The sequence below is a fragment of the Juglans regia genome, chromosome 3 (assembly GCF_001411555.2).
Source record: "Juglans regia cultivar Chandler chromosome 3, Walnut 2.0, whole genome shotgun sequence".
NCBI classification, from domain to species: Eukaryota; Viridiplantae; Streptophyta; class Magnoliopsida; order Fagales; family Juglandaceae; genus Juglans; species Juglans regia.
In genome coordinates, this window is record NC_049903.1 from 4,938,166 (window position 1) to 4,959,106 (window position 20,941).

Consider the following 20,941-nt stretch of genomic DNA (forward strand, 5'->3'; position numbering starts at 1 on the left):
AAAATCATTGCAAATGTGCTTGCTAACAGGTTAGGGGTGACAATTGATAAAGTAATCTCAAAGCCACAAAATGCTTTTGTAAGGGGTCGTCAGATTCTGGACTCAGTCTTAATTGCAAATGAATGTCTGGATAGTAGACTAAAGTCTGGCACTCTATGTATTATTTGTAAACTAGATATGGAAAAAGTATATGATCATGTTAACTGGGAATTCCTTTTGTACTTACTGAAGAATTATGACTTTGGGGAGAGGTAGTGTATGTGGATCAGATGGTGCATTTCAATGGCAAGATTTTCAGTCTTGATCAATAGTAACCCAGAGGGTTTTTTCAATAGCTCTCGAGGCTTAAGACAGGGTGATCCCTTGTCCCCTCTGCTTTTTGTTATCGTCATGGAGGCTTTGAGTAGGATATTATCGGCTGTGGTTAGTCATGGTTTTATGGATGGATTTTCTGTGGATGATCCACAAAGGAGCCTTATCTTGGTCTCCCATTTATTATTTGCAGATGAAACTTTAATTTTCTGTGATGCAGAGCAAGATCAACTTAGGGCAATGAAGGTGCTTCTTTTTTGTTTCGAAGCAGCGTCAGGTTTAAGAGTTAACTTCGATAAATCAGAATTAGTGCCTGTTGGAAACGTCAACATTTCTTGACAGTTGGCTAACACTCTTGGGTGCAAGGTCTCTTCTCTTCCTATGACTTATTTGGGGTTACCATTGTGGGTTGCTTCACGGGCTTTGTCTATTTCGAACACTGTTATTGAGAAAATTGAACGAAAATTGACTGGGTGGAAGAGACTGTATTTGTCGAAAGGAGGCCGAGTGACTCTTATCAAGAGTACTCTCTCTAACCTACCAATTTACTTTCTATCTTTATTTCCAATTCCAGCTAGTGTGGCGGCTCGAATCGAAAAAATTTATCAGAATTTCTTATGGAGTGGGATGAGAGATGAATTCAAGTTTCATCTAGTCAGTTGGGATAAGGTATGCAGACCAATTCATTCATGTGGATTGGGGATAAAGAATTTGAGAACTTTTAATCGGACATTACTTAGGAAATGGCTTTGGATATACAATGTGGAACCATAAGCTCTATGGAAATTAGTAGTTGATTGCAAACATGGTAAGATGGGAGGGGAGTGGTGTACTAGAGAGGGGAATGAGTCCTATGGGGTGGAGGTTTGGAAGCACATACGACGTGGTTGGGGGGTGTTTTCTCGTCATACTAAATTTTTGGTGGGGGAGGGCACTCGTATAAAATTTTGGAGAGACATTTGGTGTGGGAAGGAGGCTCTAGCAGATGCATTCCCTTCCATTTTTTGTGTGGCATGTGATCAAAGAGGCTTCTGTGGCGGATCTCATGGTTCATTCAGGGGATCAACTCCATTGAAATGTCATCTTTAGTAGAGCAACACATGACTGGGAACTTAACAGTGTTGAGGCCTTTTTCAGTCGAGTGTACTCTACAAGGATGTCTGGTTTGAGAGAAGATAAGCTGTGGTGGAATCCGGCAGCTAAGGGTGTTTTTTCGGTTCTCTCCTTCTATAAGTCCCTTACTAAGCTTCCAAACAGGCATTTTTCTTGGAAATGTTTGTGGAGGAATAAGATACCTCCAAAAGCTCTATTTTTCACTTGGACAATAGCTCTGGGTAAGATTTTGACCACTAATAATCTGCAGAAGCACCGTGTTATTATTCTAGAATGGTGTTGTATGTGCAAGAAAGCTGGCGAGACAATAGATCATCTTATGCTACATTGTGAGACAGCTAAAGCATTGTGGAGCGATGTGTTCATTCGAATAGGGTTGATTTGGGTCATGCCTGCTACAATGGTAGAGTTATTGGCTTGTTGGGTAATGTCGGGCGGTGCTCCACAAATCAAAGCTGTGTGGAAGATGGTTCCTATTTGTATTATGTAGTGCATATGGCGAGAGCGTAATGAGTGGACATTTGATGATAAGGAGCGGACAATAGAGGATCTTAAAATTTTATTTTACCGCACCTTACTTCTGTGAGCTAGTGCTGTAGATTTTAATGGCCTAACTGTACATGATTTTCTTCTTTCTTTTTTAGCAACTAGATAGGTCATATCTCTTGTATTCCACTTTGTATACCTGGGCTTGGCCTATTCTTATTTATATTACCGTTTAATTATAAAAAAATATATATATATATACATAAATTATTTTTTATGTTAGATTTATATTTCGCAGTTAATTTTCTATTTTTTTAATCTTTTATTTTTATCTCCCCCTTCTTTCCATATCCTTGATCCAACACATGCCTTCAAGATCATCTTAAATTAATGGAAATTATGCAACGGTCCCAAAAGCTCTATGGTATTGTGGGAACTCCATTACCATATCATCATTATAAGCTTGCACTTCAACAAGAATAAATATAAAGGCAACAAGCATGCTTTGATATATAAGCATGTTACTTTTGGGAACAGTGTTTGATTTTTCTTTTCCATGCTGGCATATTATTTCAAGCATCATTGTTTTTATGTTATTCCCATGTTTATTTCGTAATAATACTGTTACACTATAGTTTTATTTAAAAATAAATTTGACCAAATCCTCGAGCTTTCCTCCATTAACCCATCTAATAATTTCCCACGCCGAGGTACAAAAATAGAAAGAACCATAACATAAACATCTCAGGAATGAAAAAAACTAAAAATGATCATCCACTAGTGTTATTATGGGAATCCTATTGGCAGGCAACCAAATTCACCACAAATTAACTCTAATTTAGCACCAAATCTACAATTATCAACTATGCAATTCCATAAACTTCAAACAACTCACATAAGAAAAAATCAATAGTCGCATTTGATATATAGAATGTTAACTTCACACATGGTTAGCCCCCAAAAGAAAGCAATAGCAAAGAAAAGAGGCTGGGGTGGAGGGGTAACATATGGACAGGATTGTAAATCATTCTTTGACATAAACAAATATCAAAGTATAGACCAAACGAAATTACTGCCTTTGCTTCTTTTGTGCTGGCACCGATGGAGTCCCAACCTGCCAAAGAGATTTGTCCACTAGACAAGCTCAGATATACCGCTTTCAACTTTAGGATTCAAAAGAAACAGAACATGTGGGAATACCTCAATGCATGCATCTTAATTAATCACTTGTTTAGGTTTTCCTACTAGTATACTAAGAGATTCAGACCCCAGGTATACTTTGCATCATTATTTTATTTTTCATGTTTTCAAAAGGATCTCTTCAATCTTTCCTCTACTGGACAAGATATGAAAGGCAGGCACTGATAATTGAATTTTATGGGCTAAAAATTATTTTCAGTCCCTGAAGTAGTTTATAATTCCTACGGTTCTTTTATAGAGGCTGCAGAAACCAAGCAGTTTAATTGCCCTATCTATTATCATAATCAAAATAAAGAAACTGCTTACCATGCTTGATAGCTGTTCACTAATGTAGGTCATTGATTTCAGCATAGCTTCAAGTGTGTCTCTACTAAGCTGAAACTTCACCTCAATTTCACCTGAATGAGACTTGCTGTAGTCTTGCAGCTGCAAATAAGAAGATAAGAAAATGACGCTCTATAAACCGAGATGGATGAGAGACAAAGAACTGCATACAGAAGGGAATCATTTCACAGTAAAGGTCCTTTTTCACATCCAACTTAACAATTACATGAGAATATTTGCAGTTCAAATATTCAAAAATAATAATGCACATGTCCTTCAATAAGAAAGCCAATTGGGAAGATTGTTTTGATGAGTAATACATTTCATTAAAAAATGCAAAAGGCACAACCCAGATACATGGGATGTATAAAAGAGAAACAACTATCAAGTAGTGGAAATAAAGAAGAACGTTGAGAAGGAAAGTTTTGAGCCCCTCCAATGTTCATTCTTGGTCCTTAAAACTTAACCATTCATTTCCCTCCAAACACATCACATGAACAAGTAGGGACCATCTTTCACACGATCTGCCACCCAACCCTCTACAATCACCAAAACGACACTCTTCTCTTCTGGACATTACCCAAGTCAAACCCATCCGACTGAAGAAATCATTCCACAAAGCACTAGCAATCTCACAATGGAATCGAAGATGATCAACAGAATCTCTATCGTTAACTATACATGCAACACATCGCAATGATATTTCTTTTCCTTTGATTATCTGGTCTGGAAATCTTCACTAAAGAGGTTGTCCAAGCAAAAACATTGCTCTTGAAGGGACTTAGCTTGCCATATGCTTTTCCAAGGAAAAAGATAACAAGAAAGAATGAACATTATATAACCCTCTCTTGGTAGGAGCTCAAAGACGCTATTCTTCCCCACCTTTCCTCGATATGGTGGAATATAACAGATTTAAAAATGCATTCAGAGAGCTTTCATGCAGGAATGTCAATTGAGAAAGTCATTTTAAATGAAACCTTCCATCTAAGGACTAGTTATTGGTCTGATTAAGTGTGCTTTCTCTCTCCTAAAAAATTTTTCTCTCCGTACACATGCATTTTTTCTTGGTCTGGTTCTTGTTTCTTGGTCTGGTTCTTGATTCATTCTGCTTCACCAACTTGGGTTGATTGGTGATAGTTAGATGGGTAGTGTTATAGAACTAGTTATTGAGTCCAAGTGCTTCACTATAGTATTATGTGGAGGTGGCGGTCTGAGAATTACTGAGAGAAGCTGGAAGACAGAAAACTCGGTGTTGCTGGGCTTCTCCTCTATTCATTGGCTTGGGAAGGTGTTAGAGGAGAGCTTGAGCAGAAAAAGGAGGTTTACTCGGCAACACGTGAGGGGTATTGTAGTTTTATTGCTCAACGTTGTGAAAATAGGAATGGAAGATGTGTTGAAATATCAGAGTATAGTCAGGGGGGAAGAAGAAAAATGCTATGTATTCCAGAAGGAGAGAATGGTTGGGGATGGAGGAAGATGAGGGAGGCTTTGGTAGTGAAAGGGAAAGAAAAAACCAATGAAGGTGGTCTGCATGGAGGAGCCAAACCGAGTGATGGAAGAGGGAAACTGAAACACTATGAGCGATCGTATAAGGAGGTCCTTGCGACGTCGATACCGAGAGCTGCGAAGGAGAAGATGGCTGGTGCGAAGGTGGCTGGTGCGAAAGTTTTGGACAGAGGTAAGGGACGTTGGCAACGTGATGGTACGGTGAACCATGCCCATGGCAGGGCCTCTGTCGAGTGTCAGTCATGGGAAATGCAAAGGAAGTTGTTGGAAATGCAGGGGTAGCTACGCGCATTGCAGAAGGATATGGCTACTATAGTAGCATTTGTCGGTTCAATAAAGGAAAGTGAGGGAGCTGAGAAGCTGAAGGAAAATGGGCTGAGTTTCACTCGGAAGAAGGCTCAACAGAAGGGAAAATACACAAAAGGATGGAACGTTTGGCGTCGGGCTAAACCACAAGAACATTTTGGGGCTGGGCCGTCGCATGTTAAGGCCCATGGTTTCGGAACCCAGTCCAAGGCCCATTTAGGCGGGTCGGTATCCAGGACCCAATTAAACGGGTTAGGATCCGGGCCAACAGAACTTGCGAAACCGAGTTCTAGCCCGATACGGTCCATCGAGCTTCACGGGCTCGGGTTCGTGCCGGAAAGCATACAGACGGCGCCGATAGAGGTTGAGGGGCTACAGACGGCGCCGACGGAGGTAGTGGGGGTCGCCGGTGTGGTCTCGCCGGAGTCTTGTGCTCAAAATCCCCTGTTAGGCGTAGAAGCTCGGGTTCCTTCGGCGCTGGAGAATCAGACCTCGCGGACGAGGGAGGCTGGGGTGTCTCTGAGTCCAGTGGCAGGGTCGGGGAGATCAGTAGAGGACCTCGAGTTGGCTGAGGTTGAAGAAGACTCAGATGACTTCATGCATTCTGTGGAAGATGAACTTTTCATCCCTTGTGGTTTGGAGGATTTTTCTATGGGAAGTGAATTTCAGAACCAGAATAATAAGATGGGGAATCCTACCCCATTAAATTATTATTTTCCAGATCAAGCATCAGATTGGGTTATACATAAAGCTAAAGAAATTCAACATGTTGTGGGAATTGAGTGTGTTGGGTATGAGGAGCAGTTTATAGCCTTGTTAACTGCTATGGAAGCTGGCCATCATCAAGAAAAGAGGGGGAGCACAAAGAAGAGTCGGGAATTAAAAAGATTAATGTGGTCGATGAACTCGGAAGCAAGTTCTAGTAGGAATAAGGCAAATGGGAAGGGGCTGAATGTTCTCCAATGAAGCCTAAGATTTTATCTTGGAATGTCCGGGGTCTAAACGAGGTAGAGAAGCGTCTTCGGATTCGTCGTCTACTTCGTGAATGGAAAGCGGACATAGTATGTTTACAAGAGACAAAGCTGAAATTGATTAGTAGGAGGATTATTCGGAGTTTGTGGAGTAATATTTATGTGGATTGGGTATATTTGGCCTCTTCAGGGGCTTCGGGAGGAGTAGTGATAATGTGGGATAGACGGGTAGTAGAGAAAGTGGAGGAGTACATAGGGAGATATATGGTAGCTTGTTCTTTTAAAAGTGTATCAGATGATTTTTTGTGGGCATTTGCAGGAGTGTATGGGCCTAACTTAGATGCTGATAGAAGTATATTATGGGATGAACTTGCAGGGGTACAAAGTTGGTGGGACCTCCCTTGGTGTATTGGGAGGGGATTTCAATGTGGTGCGCTTCCAGAGTGAAAGTCTGGGAAGTAGAAGATTGAGACCAGCAAGCCTGGAGTTCTCAGAGTTTATTTTTGATTTAAACTTGGTAGATCTTCCATTAGCAGGGGGCCCAGCTACTTGGTCAAATAATCAGACGTGGTCCCGCTTGGATCGTTTTCTGATTTCCCCTGAGTTTGAAAGCCATTTTCTGGATATATGGCAAAAGCGTTTGAGTCGTATAACTTCGGATCATTGGCCTATTCTACTGGATTGTGGAGGTGTTCGTAACAGCAGAAGGTATTTTAAGTTTGAAAATATGTGGTTGAAGTCAGAAGGTTTTGTGGAAAGGGTTAAAAGATGGTGGACTTCGTATCAATTTGAAGGTACATCTAGTTTCATTTTTGCAAATAAACTGAAAGCCTTAAAAAGGGATCTAAAGGAGTGGAATAAACAAGCTTTTGGAAATGTGGAGGAGAACAAAAATTCCAAGTTGATGGAAATTCAGTATTTTGAAAGGCTACAAGAAGGGAGGTCACTAAATGAAGAGGAACAAGCACAAAAAGTTTTGTTGGTTGCTGATCTTGAGAGGTTAATCTTACAGGAAGAAATCTAATGGCGCCAAAAATCAAGAGCTCTTTGGTTGAAGGAAGGGGACCGGAGTACGAAGTTTTTCCATAGAATTGCAAACTCACATAGAAGAAATAATAACATTGAAGTGCTGAGAATTGAAGGGGTTGAGAATAGAGAAGAAGAGGTTATCCAAGACCATGTGGTTGTTTTCTTTAAAAAGTTTCTCACGGAAGAGGTGGGTTGGAGGCCTACGTTAGATGGTTTGGCTTTTGACACTATTGAACCAGGGGATGTTACTAGATTGGAGAGGGCTTTTGAAGAGGAAGAGGTATTTGAAGTGGTAAGAAAGATGGCAAAAGATAAGGCTCTCGGACCGAATGGTTTTTCTATGGGTTTTTTTCAAGAGTGTTGGGAGGTGATCAAAGCGGACCTTTTGAAGGTATTTCAAGAGTTTTTCTTGTTAGGAAAGTTTGAGAAAAGTCTTAACACTACTTTTCTTGCACTAATCCCTAAAAAGGTAGGGGCCATTGAGATCACAGATTTTCGGCCTATAAGCTTAGTGAATGGTGCTTATAAGATCATTGCAAAAGTGCTTGCAAATCGATTAAGTGGGATATTGGGGAAGATTGTCTCCAAACCACAGAATGCTTTTGTTAAGGGTAGACAGATCCTTGATGCGGCTCTTATCGCTAATGAATGCTTCGACAGTAGATTGAAGATGGGCAAAACAGGGATTATGTGCAAATTAGATATGGAAAAGGCGTACGATCATGTTAATTGGGAGTTCCTTCTTTATTTACTGGGTAGGTGTGGGTTTGGTGAGAGGTGGAGGTCTTGGATCAGATGGTGTATTTCTACGGTACGGTTCTCGGTGTTGATTAATGGTAGCCCAGCGGGTTTCTTCCCAAGCTCTCGTGGCTTGAGACAAGGGAATCCGTTATCTCCTTTACTTTTTGTCATTGTTATGGAGGCACTGAGTAGGATGATCTCAGCTTTAGTGACTAATGGTTCCATCAGTGGTTTCCAGATTGGATCACCGAGTAGGAGTATTACAACTATTTCTCACTTGTTGTTTGCAGACGATACGATTATCATGTGTGAGGCTGATCACGCTCAGTTGAGGGCGGTGAAGGCTTTGCTGCTGTGTTTTGAAGCAGTATCTGGCTTGAAAGTGAATTATGATAAATCCGAGTTGGTACCGATTGGAGAAGTTCAAGATATAAGGGTTTTGACGGGCATTATGGGGTGTAAAATTGCGTCTTTACCTATGACTTACTTGGGATTGCCGTTGGGTATAGCTCCGAAGTCTCGTATGATATGGGATACAGTGATTGAAAAAGTAGAGCGGAGATTAGCAGGGTGGAAGAGAATGTATTTGTTGAAAGGGGGTCGGACTACTTTAATCAAAAGTACACTTTCCAACCTTCCTACCTACTTTTTACCCTTATTTCCTGTACCGGCAAGTGTGGCGGGTAGACTGGAGAAGTTACAAAGAGACTTTCTGTGGGGGGGCTTGGGAGATGAGTTTAGATTCCACTTAGTTAAGTGGGAGATGGTATGTCGGCCTATCTCCAATGGCGGTTTGGGTGTCAGAAATTTGAGAGTTTTTAATCGGGCTTTACTAGGCAAATGGTTGTGGAGATATACCAAGGAACCAGAGGCCTTATGGAAGACTGTGATTGTAAGCAAATATTGTGATCTAGGGGAGGGGTGGTGTACCAGAGAAGTTAGAGGAACAGCGGGTAAGGGGTTATGGAAATACATTAGAAGAGAATGAGAGGTTTTCCAGCGATACACTAGATTGCACTTGGGGACAGGTGTCAAGATCAGATTTTGGAAGGATGCATGGTGTAGTGCCAGTGTTTTACTCGATATGTTTCCGTCTCTTTTCTTGATTGCAAGTAACAAAGATGCCACAGTGGCGGAGGTTATGGAAGTCTCAGTCTCAGGTAGAAACATTCACTGGAACATCAATTTCAACCGGGCGGCACAGGATTGGGAGATGGAAAGTTTTGCAGAATTTTATAGCCTCTTATATTATGTTCGACCGAACATTCAGCAGGAAGATGAGTTGTGGTGGCATCCTGCAGGGAAATGGGTATTCTCAGCTCGCTCTTTTTATAAGGTTCTCACACAAGAACCAGAGATACAGTTTCCTTGGAGAAAGCTTTGGCGTCATAAGGCTCCTCCCAAAGCTTTTTTCTTTGTGTGGACAGCGTCTTTGGGGAAGATCCTCACTACGGATAATCTAAGAAAGAGGAGGATAATTATTGCAGATTGGTGTTGTATGTGTAAAAGTGGGGGTGAGTCGGTAAATCATTTACTTTTACACTGTGAGATAGCTAAGGCTATTTGGGACGCGGTGTTTAAAAGGATGGATATGGCGTGGGTGATGCCGGAAACAGTTTTGGATGTATTGGCTTGCTGGAATTCTATCCGTGGGGTGAGACAGATTAAAGCAGTATGGAAGATGATCCCTATCTGTATTATGTGGTGTCTATGGCAGGAACGAAATGAGAGGACTTTTGAAGACAAAGAGAGATCTGTGGAGGAGCTAATATTGTTATTTTTTAGAACTCTTTGTACTTGGGCCATTGCTGTTGACTTAAATGGCATGGACCTTCACGAATTCCTAGTTTCCAACATGCCTACATAAACAGGGCATTTTCTTTGTATCGTGTTACTTTGGTGATTTAATAAAGTCTTATTTTACTTATAAAAAAAAAGGTAGTGATAAGAGGTAGAACTTTGTTGCATTTATCTGAAAAGCCATCAGAATGTCATCACAAACTTCCCGAGTAAACCCCTTACCCCAATCCCAAATAATGCAGTCATCTGAACTTCAAACTCTCTCTTATTCGAGATCATAAATTGCCAATCTCACTCTTCAAAATTGATATGTTCGCAAAGGAATTGATCGAATCAATACTTGAACTTTTTTTTTTAATGTAAAATGAAAATTTTATTGATACAAATGAAGTAGGCAAAGCCCATGTACACATAAAGTATACAAAAGAACACTTAAATACATTCTAGGAACCAGAAATTAAAAATAGAAAATCATGAACACTAGTTCTGTTAAGCAAAATGGCTGAAAACCAGAGTAATAAGGTGTGCACAAAAAAGTTCCAAAGTTCCTCCATTGTGTGCTCGCTATCTTCAAAGCACTGATCATTCTTTTCCATCCAAATACACCACATAATGCACAAAGGAATCATTCTCCAAACTGCAGCCACTTGGGGACAGCCTTGAATATCCTTCCAGCAAGCTAATAAATCCACCACCCTCAAAGACATAACCCAAGCCGCACCAATTCTTCTAAAGATCTCATCCCACAACACTCTTCTCACCTCACAATGCAGTAATAAATGTCCACTGATTCCCCATTCTTCTTGCACAAATAACACCAATCCATAACAACTCTAACTTAATTAAGACTATTTTACTAGTTTCATATCTAAATCACATCGTATTAGATGCAGTAATAGATGCCGTCTCAAAATTGATCATAATATTAAGGGAAAACCTTCAGTAAGTCTATATCATATTGTATTAGATTTGGAAAAGAAATTTTCTACATTTCTTTAACATGACTTCTCCCTCCAACTACTCACCTCTATAAGAAGCACCTCCTCATGGTATGTATAACCCTATACTCTCTCCACACACAAACATAGTCACGCATGGACATATGAAGGTGTTTTTAACGTGAACAGGACTAATTCACAAACTTTTCAAGTAAATCTCAAATGTTTTTCAACTAGTCTTTTAAAGATGGTGTTTTGGACAAGTTTAGATCCTTCAATAGTGCTGAAAGCTCCAGTGAAAGTTGGCATGTCTTTCTGTTATTTTGATGCATTTCCACAGTAGAAAATACACTTGTGCCACTGGAATTGAAATCATGAAGGTGCAAACAATACTGACAAATGACAATCAGAAAGTTAACAGGGTCACCCATTAATCTTACTTGGCTTCTAGATTAAAGACACAATGCTGCTCTGGATCTATATACCTTCAGGCTAACGACAGCCACTCTATTAGTTGGCGCAGAGTTGCGATTCTCAATAGTCCAATTCATTGACTTGAGGCAGGGTAGACTTTCCTATAAATTAAAAACCAGTTAGAGCCGGGATGTAATGTCAAATTAAAATCTATTAGCACTTCATAACAATCATAGTTTGTAAACTTGATTCCTATGTGATGTCAAATGAGAAACATAAAAGGGAAAAAGAAGAATCTAATAAACCTAAAACAAAAAACATACCAAGTCACTGGGAAGAACAACATCACGTTGGATCCCCGAAGCAGAAACAATGGGTGTGAAAGCCCCAAAATCGTTGCCTCCGCGATTGAGTCCCGCACCGGGATCATCTTGACGAGGCCATGGCGGAGTCGAAATCTCGGAAGATGATAGCAAAGAAGTGAAAGACGGTGGCACACTTGTACTCACCTGATAGGAAACACCAGTCCTAGGAAACGACCGCTGGAAATGAGAAACAACGATTGCAGTAAGTCAAACAAGAACAAGTGCGCGGTTTAATTTGTAAAAAGAAAGCAGGTAACCTGTTCTCTGGAACAATCGTCCTTCCACAGACCCTGATACTTCTGGAACGACAAAACAAGGATGCTTTGTAGGTCAAGCGGAAGATCGGGTGGGAAAAGCTTCAGAAGATGATCCCCGCTGAAGTTTTCGTGTACGCATTTTCTGATGAGCGAACGAAGGCATGCCAATACCTATCATGCTTATTCCTATTATCCACCAAGGAATTAACGAAATAAACCACAGAGAGAGAGAGAGAGAGAGAGAGAGAGAGAGAAGGGAATAATCTATTGACATACGGGGTCCAATTCGGAGGGAGAAGGAAGATCGAGGAGGGACTGAATGTGGGACTTCTCGGGAGGACGGAGACCGGTTCTTCTCGTCTTCCAAAGGGTGGACAGTATCTGGTCCACAGCTTCCTCCGGCTTCACCAGGCTCGAGAGCTTTTGCAGTTGCTGGTACAATGTTGCCCCGTCCTCCATTTCTTTCTCTGACGCTGCTTCCCTCTCCGAAATTGTCTGAATATGAGTTCCCAGGCTGTTCCTCGCATGCTTTATCCTTCGGCCCTTTTGGGTGCTTAAAACTGTAATTTTAGGGATTTCCATGCCCCAACAATTTAAAGGCCTGTGATGGCTTGGCCCAATTATATTTTAGGCTACCGAAAAAATGGCTAGTTCCCCAGGGGCCTACACAAGCACCGGGACGGAGCGTCACTCACCGCTCGTGCCACCTCCGCATCTCATTTATCAGTTCGATCCTTTTCTCCACTTAGAAAAAAATTTAAAAAAAAAAAATAATAATAATAATAATTCAGCAGGTTGTCTCTGTTCTAGGGTTTTTGAGTCCTAACAAATCTGTGTAATTCAATCCCAGAGCCATTCTTAAGTTCTGTAACTTGAGTGGGACTTTCTTCAGCTCTCTCGCTTTTTTGCTGGTAAATCTTAACCCTTTAATCATAGTTTATGTGCTTTTCGTGTTGTTGCATGTTATGTGAACAAAACCCTAACCTTAGTTTTGGCTTCCTAGTGGGAAATTTAAGGGGAAAAAAACACAAAAATGAAATTCAAGATTCTGAATCGTAATTCAAGATTCTGGATCGTATCTTTAGTTTGTATTTTAGGCTTACCTATCGTAAAACTTGCACAGAATTCTTTGTCTCGTCTGCGAAGAAATATGATGGAAATAATGCCTTTCATGCTGTGGGGCTCCGTAAAAAGAAAGACATGCTACTAATTATCATATACGATATGTATTAATCGTTTTCACAGTTACGGGCATGAAGGGTTTTGTACGTTGTTTTCTCGAGCTGAAATACAAAGTAACTGGCACTTCTTTTTCAATGCAAAAGATTGTGTGTTGCACACGATTTGTTGTACTTGGCGTGTTATTAATTTTTGTATGTTCGAGACGATGCCAATGTGGAAATATGATTTCTATATAATTGTTTCTCTTGTTTTTGACCTGCAGCATTTTTAAACCCTTGTTGCCGTCTAATTATTTTTTCTTGTTCCTTGGGGATTTCTCATTGCCTAGCCGTGGGATGCATTTAACATGCTCATTTGAGGGGGAAAAAGTCTAAAAGGGTGAAGACATTTTTTTATAGAGAAAGTTTGGAATTTTATTTTTCAAAACAGATTCAGAGCGCCTTACTTACCTTTTTCCCTCTTAATCAAACTACTTGGATTTAGATTATATGATGGAGAATGTTATCCTATAAATAAACTCAATCCACTTTCTACCATAAACTCGATGTTATCTACACTCTACAAAACAATTTTTGTAGTTTGACATGATGAAAAACTTCATTCTTCAGTTGTCGTTGATATAATAGAACCTGAAACATACACACTAACCTTCTTGTGGACTCATTCCTGTTAAACTGAGCATATTCTCGTGTGTATTTTGGCCTTAACACGGTATGATCTGAAACATATACAATGGCCCCATGCTTAGCTCATTCTCGCTTAAAGAATTATTTTTCCTACTTATGATAAAAAAGAATTGTTTATCCTATTAATGTAAAGATAAATCTCTTGCCCATTTGCAAAGATGAGGAGATGTGCTAGCATTTCACAAGTGAGGATTTTACCTGTTTTTGTTTCTTCCTTGATTTTTTTGTTGACAGCCAGGTTTACTCTGTCATTTCAGAGCTGTAACGCTTTATTTTTTCCAGAGATATAGGACATCCTTCACGGAATGTAAAAACTTGGTAAACACCAGGATGAGCAACAGCGAATTTGACGGACAGATTTTGGTTGAGAAATTATCGAAACTCAACAATTCGCAACAAAGCATTGAATGTATCCTGCAATGAAATCCCAATATTTATATCTGAGTTATGGTCATAACAATTTTACTGGTTGATGGTTTTTTAGTTTGTCGTGTGTTGTTCAGTTATAAATTCACCATATTTATTGAATTCTTACATAATTCCAATGTTTATTTGAGGAAGCGTGACTGTTTTCTTTGTGGCAGAGTTAGCAATAGAACATATGTAAAACAAATGTTTCCGGCATATCTTATTTTACTGATCACAATTACTTGTCTCCCTGAATTTTATATGTGACATTGGAACTGCTGCTGTTTTTCCACTAATTTGTGCTTTTTCTTCTTCTGAAACATGCTGCGTGTGCATTTGTTGTAATGGACTATTTAATATCGTGGACATCATCTGATTTTGGTCCATTGAAGTCTATGGGCTACACGATCGAAATTAATCCTCTCATCTCCCTTAAGCTTCCCATGCCAAGCTGTAGGCAGGATTTGATCTCAGGTTTCTTCTGCAAGGACAAGAGACTTTAGAAACTAAGTTAGCTAATACCCACAGATTTTGGGCATCGTTACTGATGAGAATATTCTGATATGTTTTTGACGTGCATAAATACTTCACCTTAAGCTACTTATTTTCTTATGGGAGGCTTGAATGCCATATCTCAGAAATACCTCACCTTAACATACTTATCAAATAGAGAGAGAAAGATTATGAATCGAATTAGCTTTTGATAAATTGCAGGTGCTTAAGTACCCCTTTGTCATAGCTCCTTGATATTGCTTTAGCTAATGATGAGCTTCCAATGGGTATGAACTTTTAGTCCATCCGTAGTAATTGTCATTTTTTTGTTGTTTTATTTCATATCTAATACTGTTGCACTCACTGGTGCAATGGTTGATTCAGATTGAACCAGCCAATGAACTGGTGGACAAGTCTGAATTTTTAAAATGGTCAGCTTTTTAAAATTATAGAACAATAAGATCTTTTTTCTTCAAATACTCAACAAAAAAAATTACACTAAACTAACATAACTATATTATCTTTATGTATTTAATTATAATGAATGTAATTGTGCTGAAATTGATTGAGCCAGTTCATATGTTATCAACAACAATGATTGTTGGAAACTTGTAGTGCATATTATGCGTGGTTTCTTTAATCAGCAATTGAAAACTTTTAAAGGAAAAATATATTCAGACAGTTTTTGACCAAAAGTTCAACATCTTCACATAAATGGTCTATAAATTGAATCCCGTTGAAATGGTGTCAGTTTCACATTCTCTACAGACATGAGTTTTTGTTCCCATTTGATACTGTACTTGGATATTGTGGTATGTTTTTCTTATATTTTTTTATCAGCTTTGTCCCATTGGTGTATCTCTCACCGGAAAAAGGCAAAACAGATTGTTGAAACATGGGATAAATTGTTCAACTCTTCTCAGAGAGAGCAGCGTGTTTCTTTTCTGTATTTGGCTAATGATATTTTGCAAAATAGTAGGCGAAAGGGCAGTGAGTTTGTGAGTGAATTCTGGAAAGTTCTTCCTGTGGCCCTTAGTCATGTTTACAAAAATGGCGACGAACATGGAAAGAAGGCGGTAACCAGACTGGTAAGTCTTTTTTAAGTTAATGAATCACTTATAGTTTCTTGTTTCACACACGCCACATTAGACAATATGTAAGAAGTCATATATTAGAGAAATTATATTCGCAAGCTGGTGTGGAGGACACACCTTCCACACCATTGACATGGCATAATTTGATTTGTCAGAGAACTTTATAAATTTGAATCTTGCAAATCAAATCTTATGTTGTAAGCAGTGTAGATTGTGTGTCCTCCACATTGGCTTGCAAGTAGGACTCTATATATTATACTTGTTTGAATATATATGTCTAACTTTTGGGGCTTGCATATTGATAGTTATTCTATCATGGGTAGTATTTTGTTTGTTATTGTGTTTTTTTAATGGGTAAGATAAAGATTTTTATGAATGATGAAAAAGGGTGTCACCACAGTTAACAGTACATAGGAAGTATGCATGAGATCCTTTCAACAAACAAAAGTAAAAAGAGCTAAAAATTCATGAAAAGTAGAATTAGAGAGAGCAACACGATCTTGGGCCATTATCCAATGAAAAAAAAAGGTATCTAGAATGAAATACTTGTGCTTCGACATTGATTTTTGACAATGATCAAAGCTTCGGTTCTCTCTCTCTCCATAGACACCATAGTAAACATGATGGAGTCATCTTCCACAAAGGTGCACCAATGGTTGCCAAATTTCTCTTTCCAATATGTTAGGAATTCCATCACTCGAGAAGGTATCACCCAGGTTATCCCAAAGAGGCCAAAAATCATGTTCCATAGAATGCTAGCAACCTCACAATGTAAGAAGAAGAGATCCAACGACTCCCCACTTTTCTTGTACATGCAACAATGATTAACTTCCCGCATGCCTTGCTTCCTCGTCCAAGGTAAGAATTTTCCCAATGCTGTTGTCCAAGTAAAAAAAGCCACTCTATGGGGAGGCAGGTCTAGGATGAGCTGTAGACTTTGACATTCTCTATTCGATTCCATGCTAGTTACCCTGGATTATCTAATACACAGTTTATGGCAGGTGGGGTCATGTATCCAGGTTTACTTCCCAAGGGTGGATTTGAAGGGCCCTACCTTGGTGAAGTTCCATGTCATCAAATTTTAGGAGAAAATCCCATTTGGCACTACCACTTCTTTCATGAATAGCGCTCTAATTGTGTTGCCTACTGTCTTCCAATATTTGGCCCCATGCCAAAAATTTGGAAGTCTTGATGTTGTACAATGGAGGAATCCAGTTTGGCATCCACCATTCTGTATTTTGTGTTGCTTCATGGCTCATGAATGTTGCCTTCATTTTGCATCTAGTCTCGTTACATCATTCATTGACCTTTTTTTGTTTTTTGGTTGTTTGTGCAGGTTGACATATGGGAAGAAAGGAAGGTTTTTGGTTCTCGAGGGCGGAGTCTTAAAGATGAAATGCTGGGTAAGAATCCTCCTCCTCTCGTGAACAGTGGAAAGAGTTCAAATCCAATCAAGATAGTGAAGAGGGATGCAAGCTCAGTTAGAATTGTAAGCATATAGCTTTTTGTATCTAATTATAATCTGTGGTTTTTTCTGCTGCATTTTTATGTAATTGATCTTGGGTCTTTGTTTATCTTAACTTCAGAAATTGGCTGTTGGGGGTCTTCTAGAGAAAATATTTACTGCATTTCAATCTGTACTTGATGAATATCCTGCTGAAGAAGTCGCCTTAAGTAACTGTAATGCTACTGTACATAATGTGGGTATAATTGGGCAAGATGTTGAAAGTGCCTTAACACAAGGTAAGGGTTCAGTGATGGGATTTGATGTTCCTACATGGAACTTTCTTCTAACATAAAGTTCTGAATTTGGATTAATGGTAAATAATCATTTATCACATAATGATGATTAATGATAAATGTAAAATTTATTTGCTGAAATTGTTATAGTGAAAATTATAGTCTTGGAATTTGGATGGTGTGTAGTATTAAATGTGAACTAGTAGTAAGATATAATTAAAGCTAGACCCTGGAGGAAAGCCTTATAGTTGTGATGTTTTCATTGACTTGTTTGACATATGATGTGTAGGATGTGGCACCTTTATTGGAGGTCCATCTGTCTATTGGAGAATATAATATGTCTGATGAATTGATGGTTTTAAAGCACTAGCTCTAGTTTTGTTGTTTTTTATATTGAATGGTTTTTCTTTATCCATTGGCAATGAGTTTTAATGTACTTCTCCTTGCTTTGGAAAGAAAATAATATACTTATGTAAAATAAGAACTACATGCTCAGCTTGGAAGCAAAAAGCTTTTCAGCAGTAATATCTTCTGTTGTATTAGGGATGGAGGGAGGGAGACGGGAGGGTCCAGAGGGATAATTTGTGGACTATGAACAAAAATGTTGTTCTAATTTAAGATGTTTGCTCTAGTTTATTTTAGTTTGTCAGATACTTTTGCATGTTCTGCCAAGGCTTATTGATTTTTTGCCCTTTTGGGGTAATGACATTAGGAAATCAGCAAGGATCTGCTGTGGTAGATGAGCTGCAAGAACAAGAAGTGATACTTAAGCAATGTGTTGGGCAACTTGAGAGTGCAGAGGCAACTAGGGCTTCCCTGATTTCCCAGCTTAAAGAAGCACTTCAGGACCAAGTATGGGTGTGTTATTTTTATATTTTCAATCTTTTATTTTTTATTTTTTGATCGGTAAACAAAGTTTTATTGATCATAAGGATAGGCAGTAACCGGAGTACACGGGACTACTTTTAAGTCTTTTATTTTACCTATCCAAAAAAAATTATATTTTAAATCTTATCCTGTAACTGCAAGTAATCTAATTTTTTTTCAGGAATCAAAGCTGGAATTTATTCGCACTCAGTTGCAAGTAAGAATAAGCATCATCTCTCTATCTGCTACTTGGAATTGTTTGCTACTTTGAAATGCTGCTTGGAAAACAAAGATTTTGATGTTTTGGCATTTGGTGATCGTTTCTCAAAATCACTTTTTGGGCCTCATTGTTAGATGAAAACATCTTTCTGCATATGTGCCAATTTGATAGTTATCAAGCCATTCTGCATTTTGTGGAAAGTGCCGGCAATAAAGGGCGAGCAGAAAGTCACCTGGTTTTGATAGTTCCAAGGGTAGAGATTGCTAATAGGTTGTGACACTATTTGACTTGTAGAATGGGCTTGCTCCAACCATTCTTCATGTGGAAACTACTTGCCAATGAGAGCTTCCAGTTGCACTTTTCATTTCTTTCAGGAATGGTTACTCTCCCACTCTTCCATAATGAGCTTCTCTCTTGTCAGATTTGTCTGTTTTATAACGGGTTTCCCATTCCAAACCAATAAAATTTTTGGTTCCGACAAAATTTTAATGGTCAAATATTTCTTTCGTCTTTTATTACCTGGAAGTTTATCTTCTTTACGGAAAATATTAAAGTACAAACTAAGACTGAACGGTTGTGGTTTTGTAGGTTGCTCGGGATCAGATTGAACAAGCAAGCAAGATTAGGAAGAGGCTAACATCACCCACTGTTCCTTGTCCCCCGGCCACTAACATGAACCCAACAACAGAAGCAACGACGAGGGTTGTAGAACAGAATCGGCTTTCAGTTCAATCAACCAGTACCCTACCTCAGACTGCCCTTATGCAACCTGTGGTTTCTTTTGCACCCACCAGAACTACTGAAGAAGAGAACAAAAAATCAGCAGCAGCTGCAGTTGCTGCTAAGCTTGCTGCCTCCGCATCCTCTGCACAAATGCTTACCTCTGTTCTTTCATCCCTTGTTGCAGAAGAAGTTGCCTCCATGAATGGTGGCATAAATTCAACTGGATTTAGTTCGGCACTATCCATGTTCCCTCCAGAAAAACGGCCCAAACTTGAGAAACCAATGCCTGTTTCTGATGAAAGCAGTTCTGATGTCAGCAGCACAACCTATTTTACCCCTCTGCAACAGCAACCAATGACCAATGTGCCACCTGCACCATCTACTAGCTCTTCACAAGCCAGCCAGATGCAAGGTCCCTTTGCTGCCCTACCACCACCACCTCCACCACCACCTTTATCCCCTGCAAATCCACCAGTGAGTCAATATGTCCAATCTGCTGGACTGGTTGTAATGCCTTATGGGTATGGAGCAAATACTCTACCCCCTCCACCTCCTCTTCCTCCACATGTTACAATGAGTTTAGCGAGGACTGCCCCCCAGCCACCTGGACAGCCACAGCCTCAGCCTCAGCAATCACAACAACAGCAACAGCCAGCCACTGGAGGATTTTACCGGCCACCGGGTGTTGGATTCTATGGGCAAAGCCATCAGCCAACAACGCCGCCAGTACCTCGGCAGTGAGTTCCCACTGAAATCACTGGGCCACATATTTTGTGGGGCCTTGAGTACCTGAATTATGGGCAAATGCATCAATGCCAAAACCTCAGTTAAGTTCCTCTTGAAATCATGGAGGTTGGATTGTCATCGAAGAGGTGTTGTGTTGTTATGTAGATTATTAGAGAGTTAGTGATGTCTTCTTGACTTTAGCTGAAGTCCTGCATGCACCTTTCCTTAAAAATTTCACACCTTCCCAACCCAATAAGTGCAAAGGATCCTTTTGATGCCTTGGCACTGGCAAAGGAGTTACTTGATACCGATGCTTCAATAATAGAAGTTCTCAATGTACCTTTACTGACTGCATTAGCATCGAGGCTGTGATCATCAAAGAACCTGACTGGAGTCTCACTAATGTGGGTAATGAATCCCACAATTGCATGTGCTTTGTACTTTTTTTTTTTTGTTTTGGGGGGGGGGGGGTGTTGCCCAGCCGCCTCCTCCCTCGTAGCTGCTACCAAACTGAGTAAACAATCCCCAGCAACCATTTTAGTCGTAAGCTTTCTTTGGATCTAGCACCTGGGAAATGATTGCACCACCGTGATTAAATGGTATCTATTGTAATTATAATGCTACAATATGTATTAAGAAAAGACCAATTTGTAGTACAATTATTCTCAACTGAGGTCTTCTAGTAGAGAGCCATGAGGTAGGTTTCTGTTGAATGGAATTTGTTTTTGTTTTTTCGTTTTTGTATTTGGCTTGAGTTTCTGTTGACTGCATTTGGTTGTTTGATGTTGCTGTGTATGAATTTGGCGTTCAAAGAGGGTGGCCGGAGCTTTTCTCGCGATTTGGGGATATTGGTATATAAATTCTGTAGTTTCTGTACCCCTTGAGCACAATCAAGACGTTCATATTTAAAATAAATAAAATAAAATAAAATAAATAAATAAATAAAAAAGATGAGAAGAAAAGAGGTGGTAATTATCAACAACATTTATCTAACTAACGTCTTCGAAAAAATTGCACTTGCGCCCTGATCTCTAGAGCAAC

General features: G+C 39.5%; 3 protein-coding genes across 9 annotated transcripts; 2 read left to right on the top strand and 1 right to left on the bottom strand.

Moving 5' to 3' along the window:
- The first annotated feature begins 282 nt into the window (after nt 1–282).
- Nucleotides 283–651, top strand: LOC109008116 (uncharacterized mitochondrial protein AtMg01250-like). The gene has a single exon (XM_018988097.2). It carries the CDS (start codon nt 283–285, stop codon nt 649–651), a length of 369 nt encoding a protein of 122 aa, XP_018843642.2.
- Nucleotides 652–2,807: 2,156 nt separating this feature from the next.
- On the bottom strand, nt 2,808–12,360 carry LOC108984836. 2 transcript variants are annotated; one of them, XM_035688930.1, is made up of 6 exons: nt 12,039–12,359; nt 11,763–11,933; nt 11,464–11,682; nt 11,212–11,301; nt 3,418–3,537; nt 2,808–3,025 (listed from the first exon to the last, which is right to left on the bottom strand). In XM_035688930.1, exons 1-6 carry the CDS (start codon nt 12,342–12,344, stop codon nt 2,981–2,983), a joined length of 951 nt encoding a protein of 316 aa, XP_035544823.1. In that variant the 5' UTR covers nt 12,345–12,359; the 3' UTR covers nt 2,808–2,980. The 2 variants fall into 2 exon arrangements, with proteins under 2 accessions (XP_035544823.1, XP_035544824.1); XM_035688931.1 differs by lacking the exon at nt 2,808–3,025 and having other exon boundaries at nt 3,431–3,537; nt 11,167–11,301; nt 12,039–12,360.
- An 80-nt stretch (nt 12,361–12,440) lies between these two features.
- On the top strand, nt 12,441–20,613 carry LOC108984835 (regulation of nuclear pre-mRNA domain-containing protein 2-like). 6 transcript variants are annotated; one of them, XM_035688924.1, is made up of 9 exons: nt 12,441–12,673; nt 13,913–14,039; nt 15,371–15,618; nt 16,626–16,682; nt 16,961–17,113; nt 17,211–17,367; nt 18,077–18,222; nt 18,413–18,448; nt 19,040–20,613. In XM_035688924.1, exons 2-9 carry the CDS (start codon nt 13,961–13,963, stop codon nt 19,913–19,915), a joined length of 1,752 nt encoding a protein of 583 aa, XP_035544817.1. In that variant the 5' UTR covers nt 12,441–12,673; nt 13,913–13,960; the 3' UTR covers nt 19,916–20,613. The 6 variants fall into 6 exon arrangements, with proteins under 6 accessions (XP_035544817.1, XP_035544820.1, XP_035544819.1 ...); XM_035688926.1 differs by having other exon boundaries at nt 12,465–12,673; nt 18,077–18,216; XM_035688927.1 differs by lacking the exon at nt 16,626–16,682 and having other exon boundaries at nt 12,464–12,673.
- Nucleotides 20,614–20,941: the final 328 nt, after the last annotated feature.

What these genes read in the sequence shown, in the direction of transcription:
- LOC109008116 (XM_018988097.2), top strand. Translation starts at nt 283, where the DNA reads ATGGCAAGATTTTCAGTCTTGATCAATAGTAACCCAGAGGGTTTTTTC.
- LOC108984836 (XM_035688930.1), bottom strand. Translation starts at nt 12,344, where the DNA reads ATGGAAATCCCTAAAATTACAGTTTTAAGCACCCAAAAGGGCCGAAGG. An exon ending in CTCCCTCCGAATTGGACCCC is followed by an intron (nt 11,934 to 12,038) that starts GTATGTCAATAG and finishes TAAGCATGATAG; the next exon opens with GTATTGGCATGCCTTCGTTC. An exon ending in TGGCTGTCGTTAGCCTGAAG is followed by an intron (nt 3,538 to 11,211) that starts GTATATAGATCC and finishes TCTTATTTGCAG; the next exon opens with CTGCAAGACTACAGCAAGTC.
- LOC108984835 (XM_035688924.1), top strand. Translation starts at nt 13,961, where the DNA reads ATGAGCAACAGCGAATTTGACGGACAGATTTTGGTTGAGAAATTATCG. An exon ending in CACTTCAGGACCAAGTATGG is followed by an intron (nt 18,223 to 18,412) that starts GTGTGTTATTTT and finishes ATTTTTTTTCAG; the next exon opens with GAATCAAAGCTGGAATTTAT. An exon ending in TTATTCGCACTCAGTTGCAA is followed by an intron (nt 18,449 to 19,039) that starts GTAAGAATAAGC and finishes GTGGTTTTGTAG; the next exon opens with GTTGCTCGGGATCAGATTGA.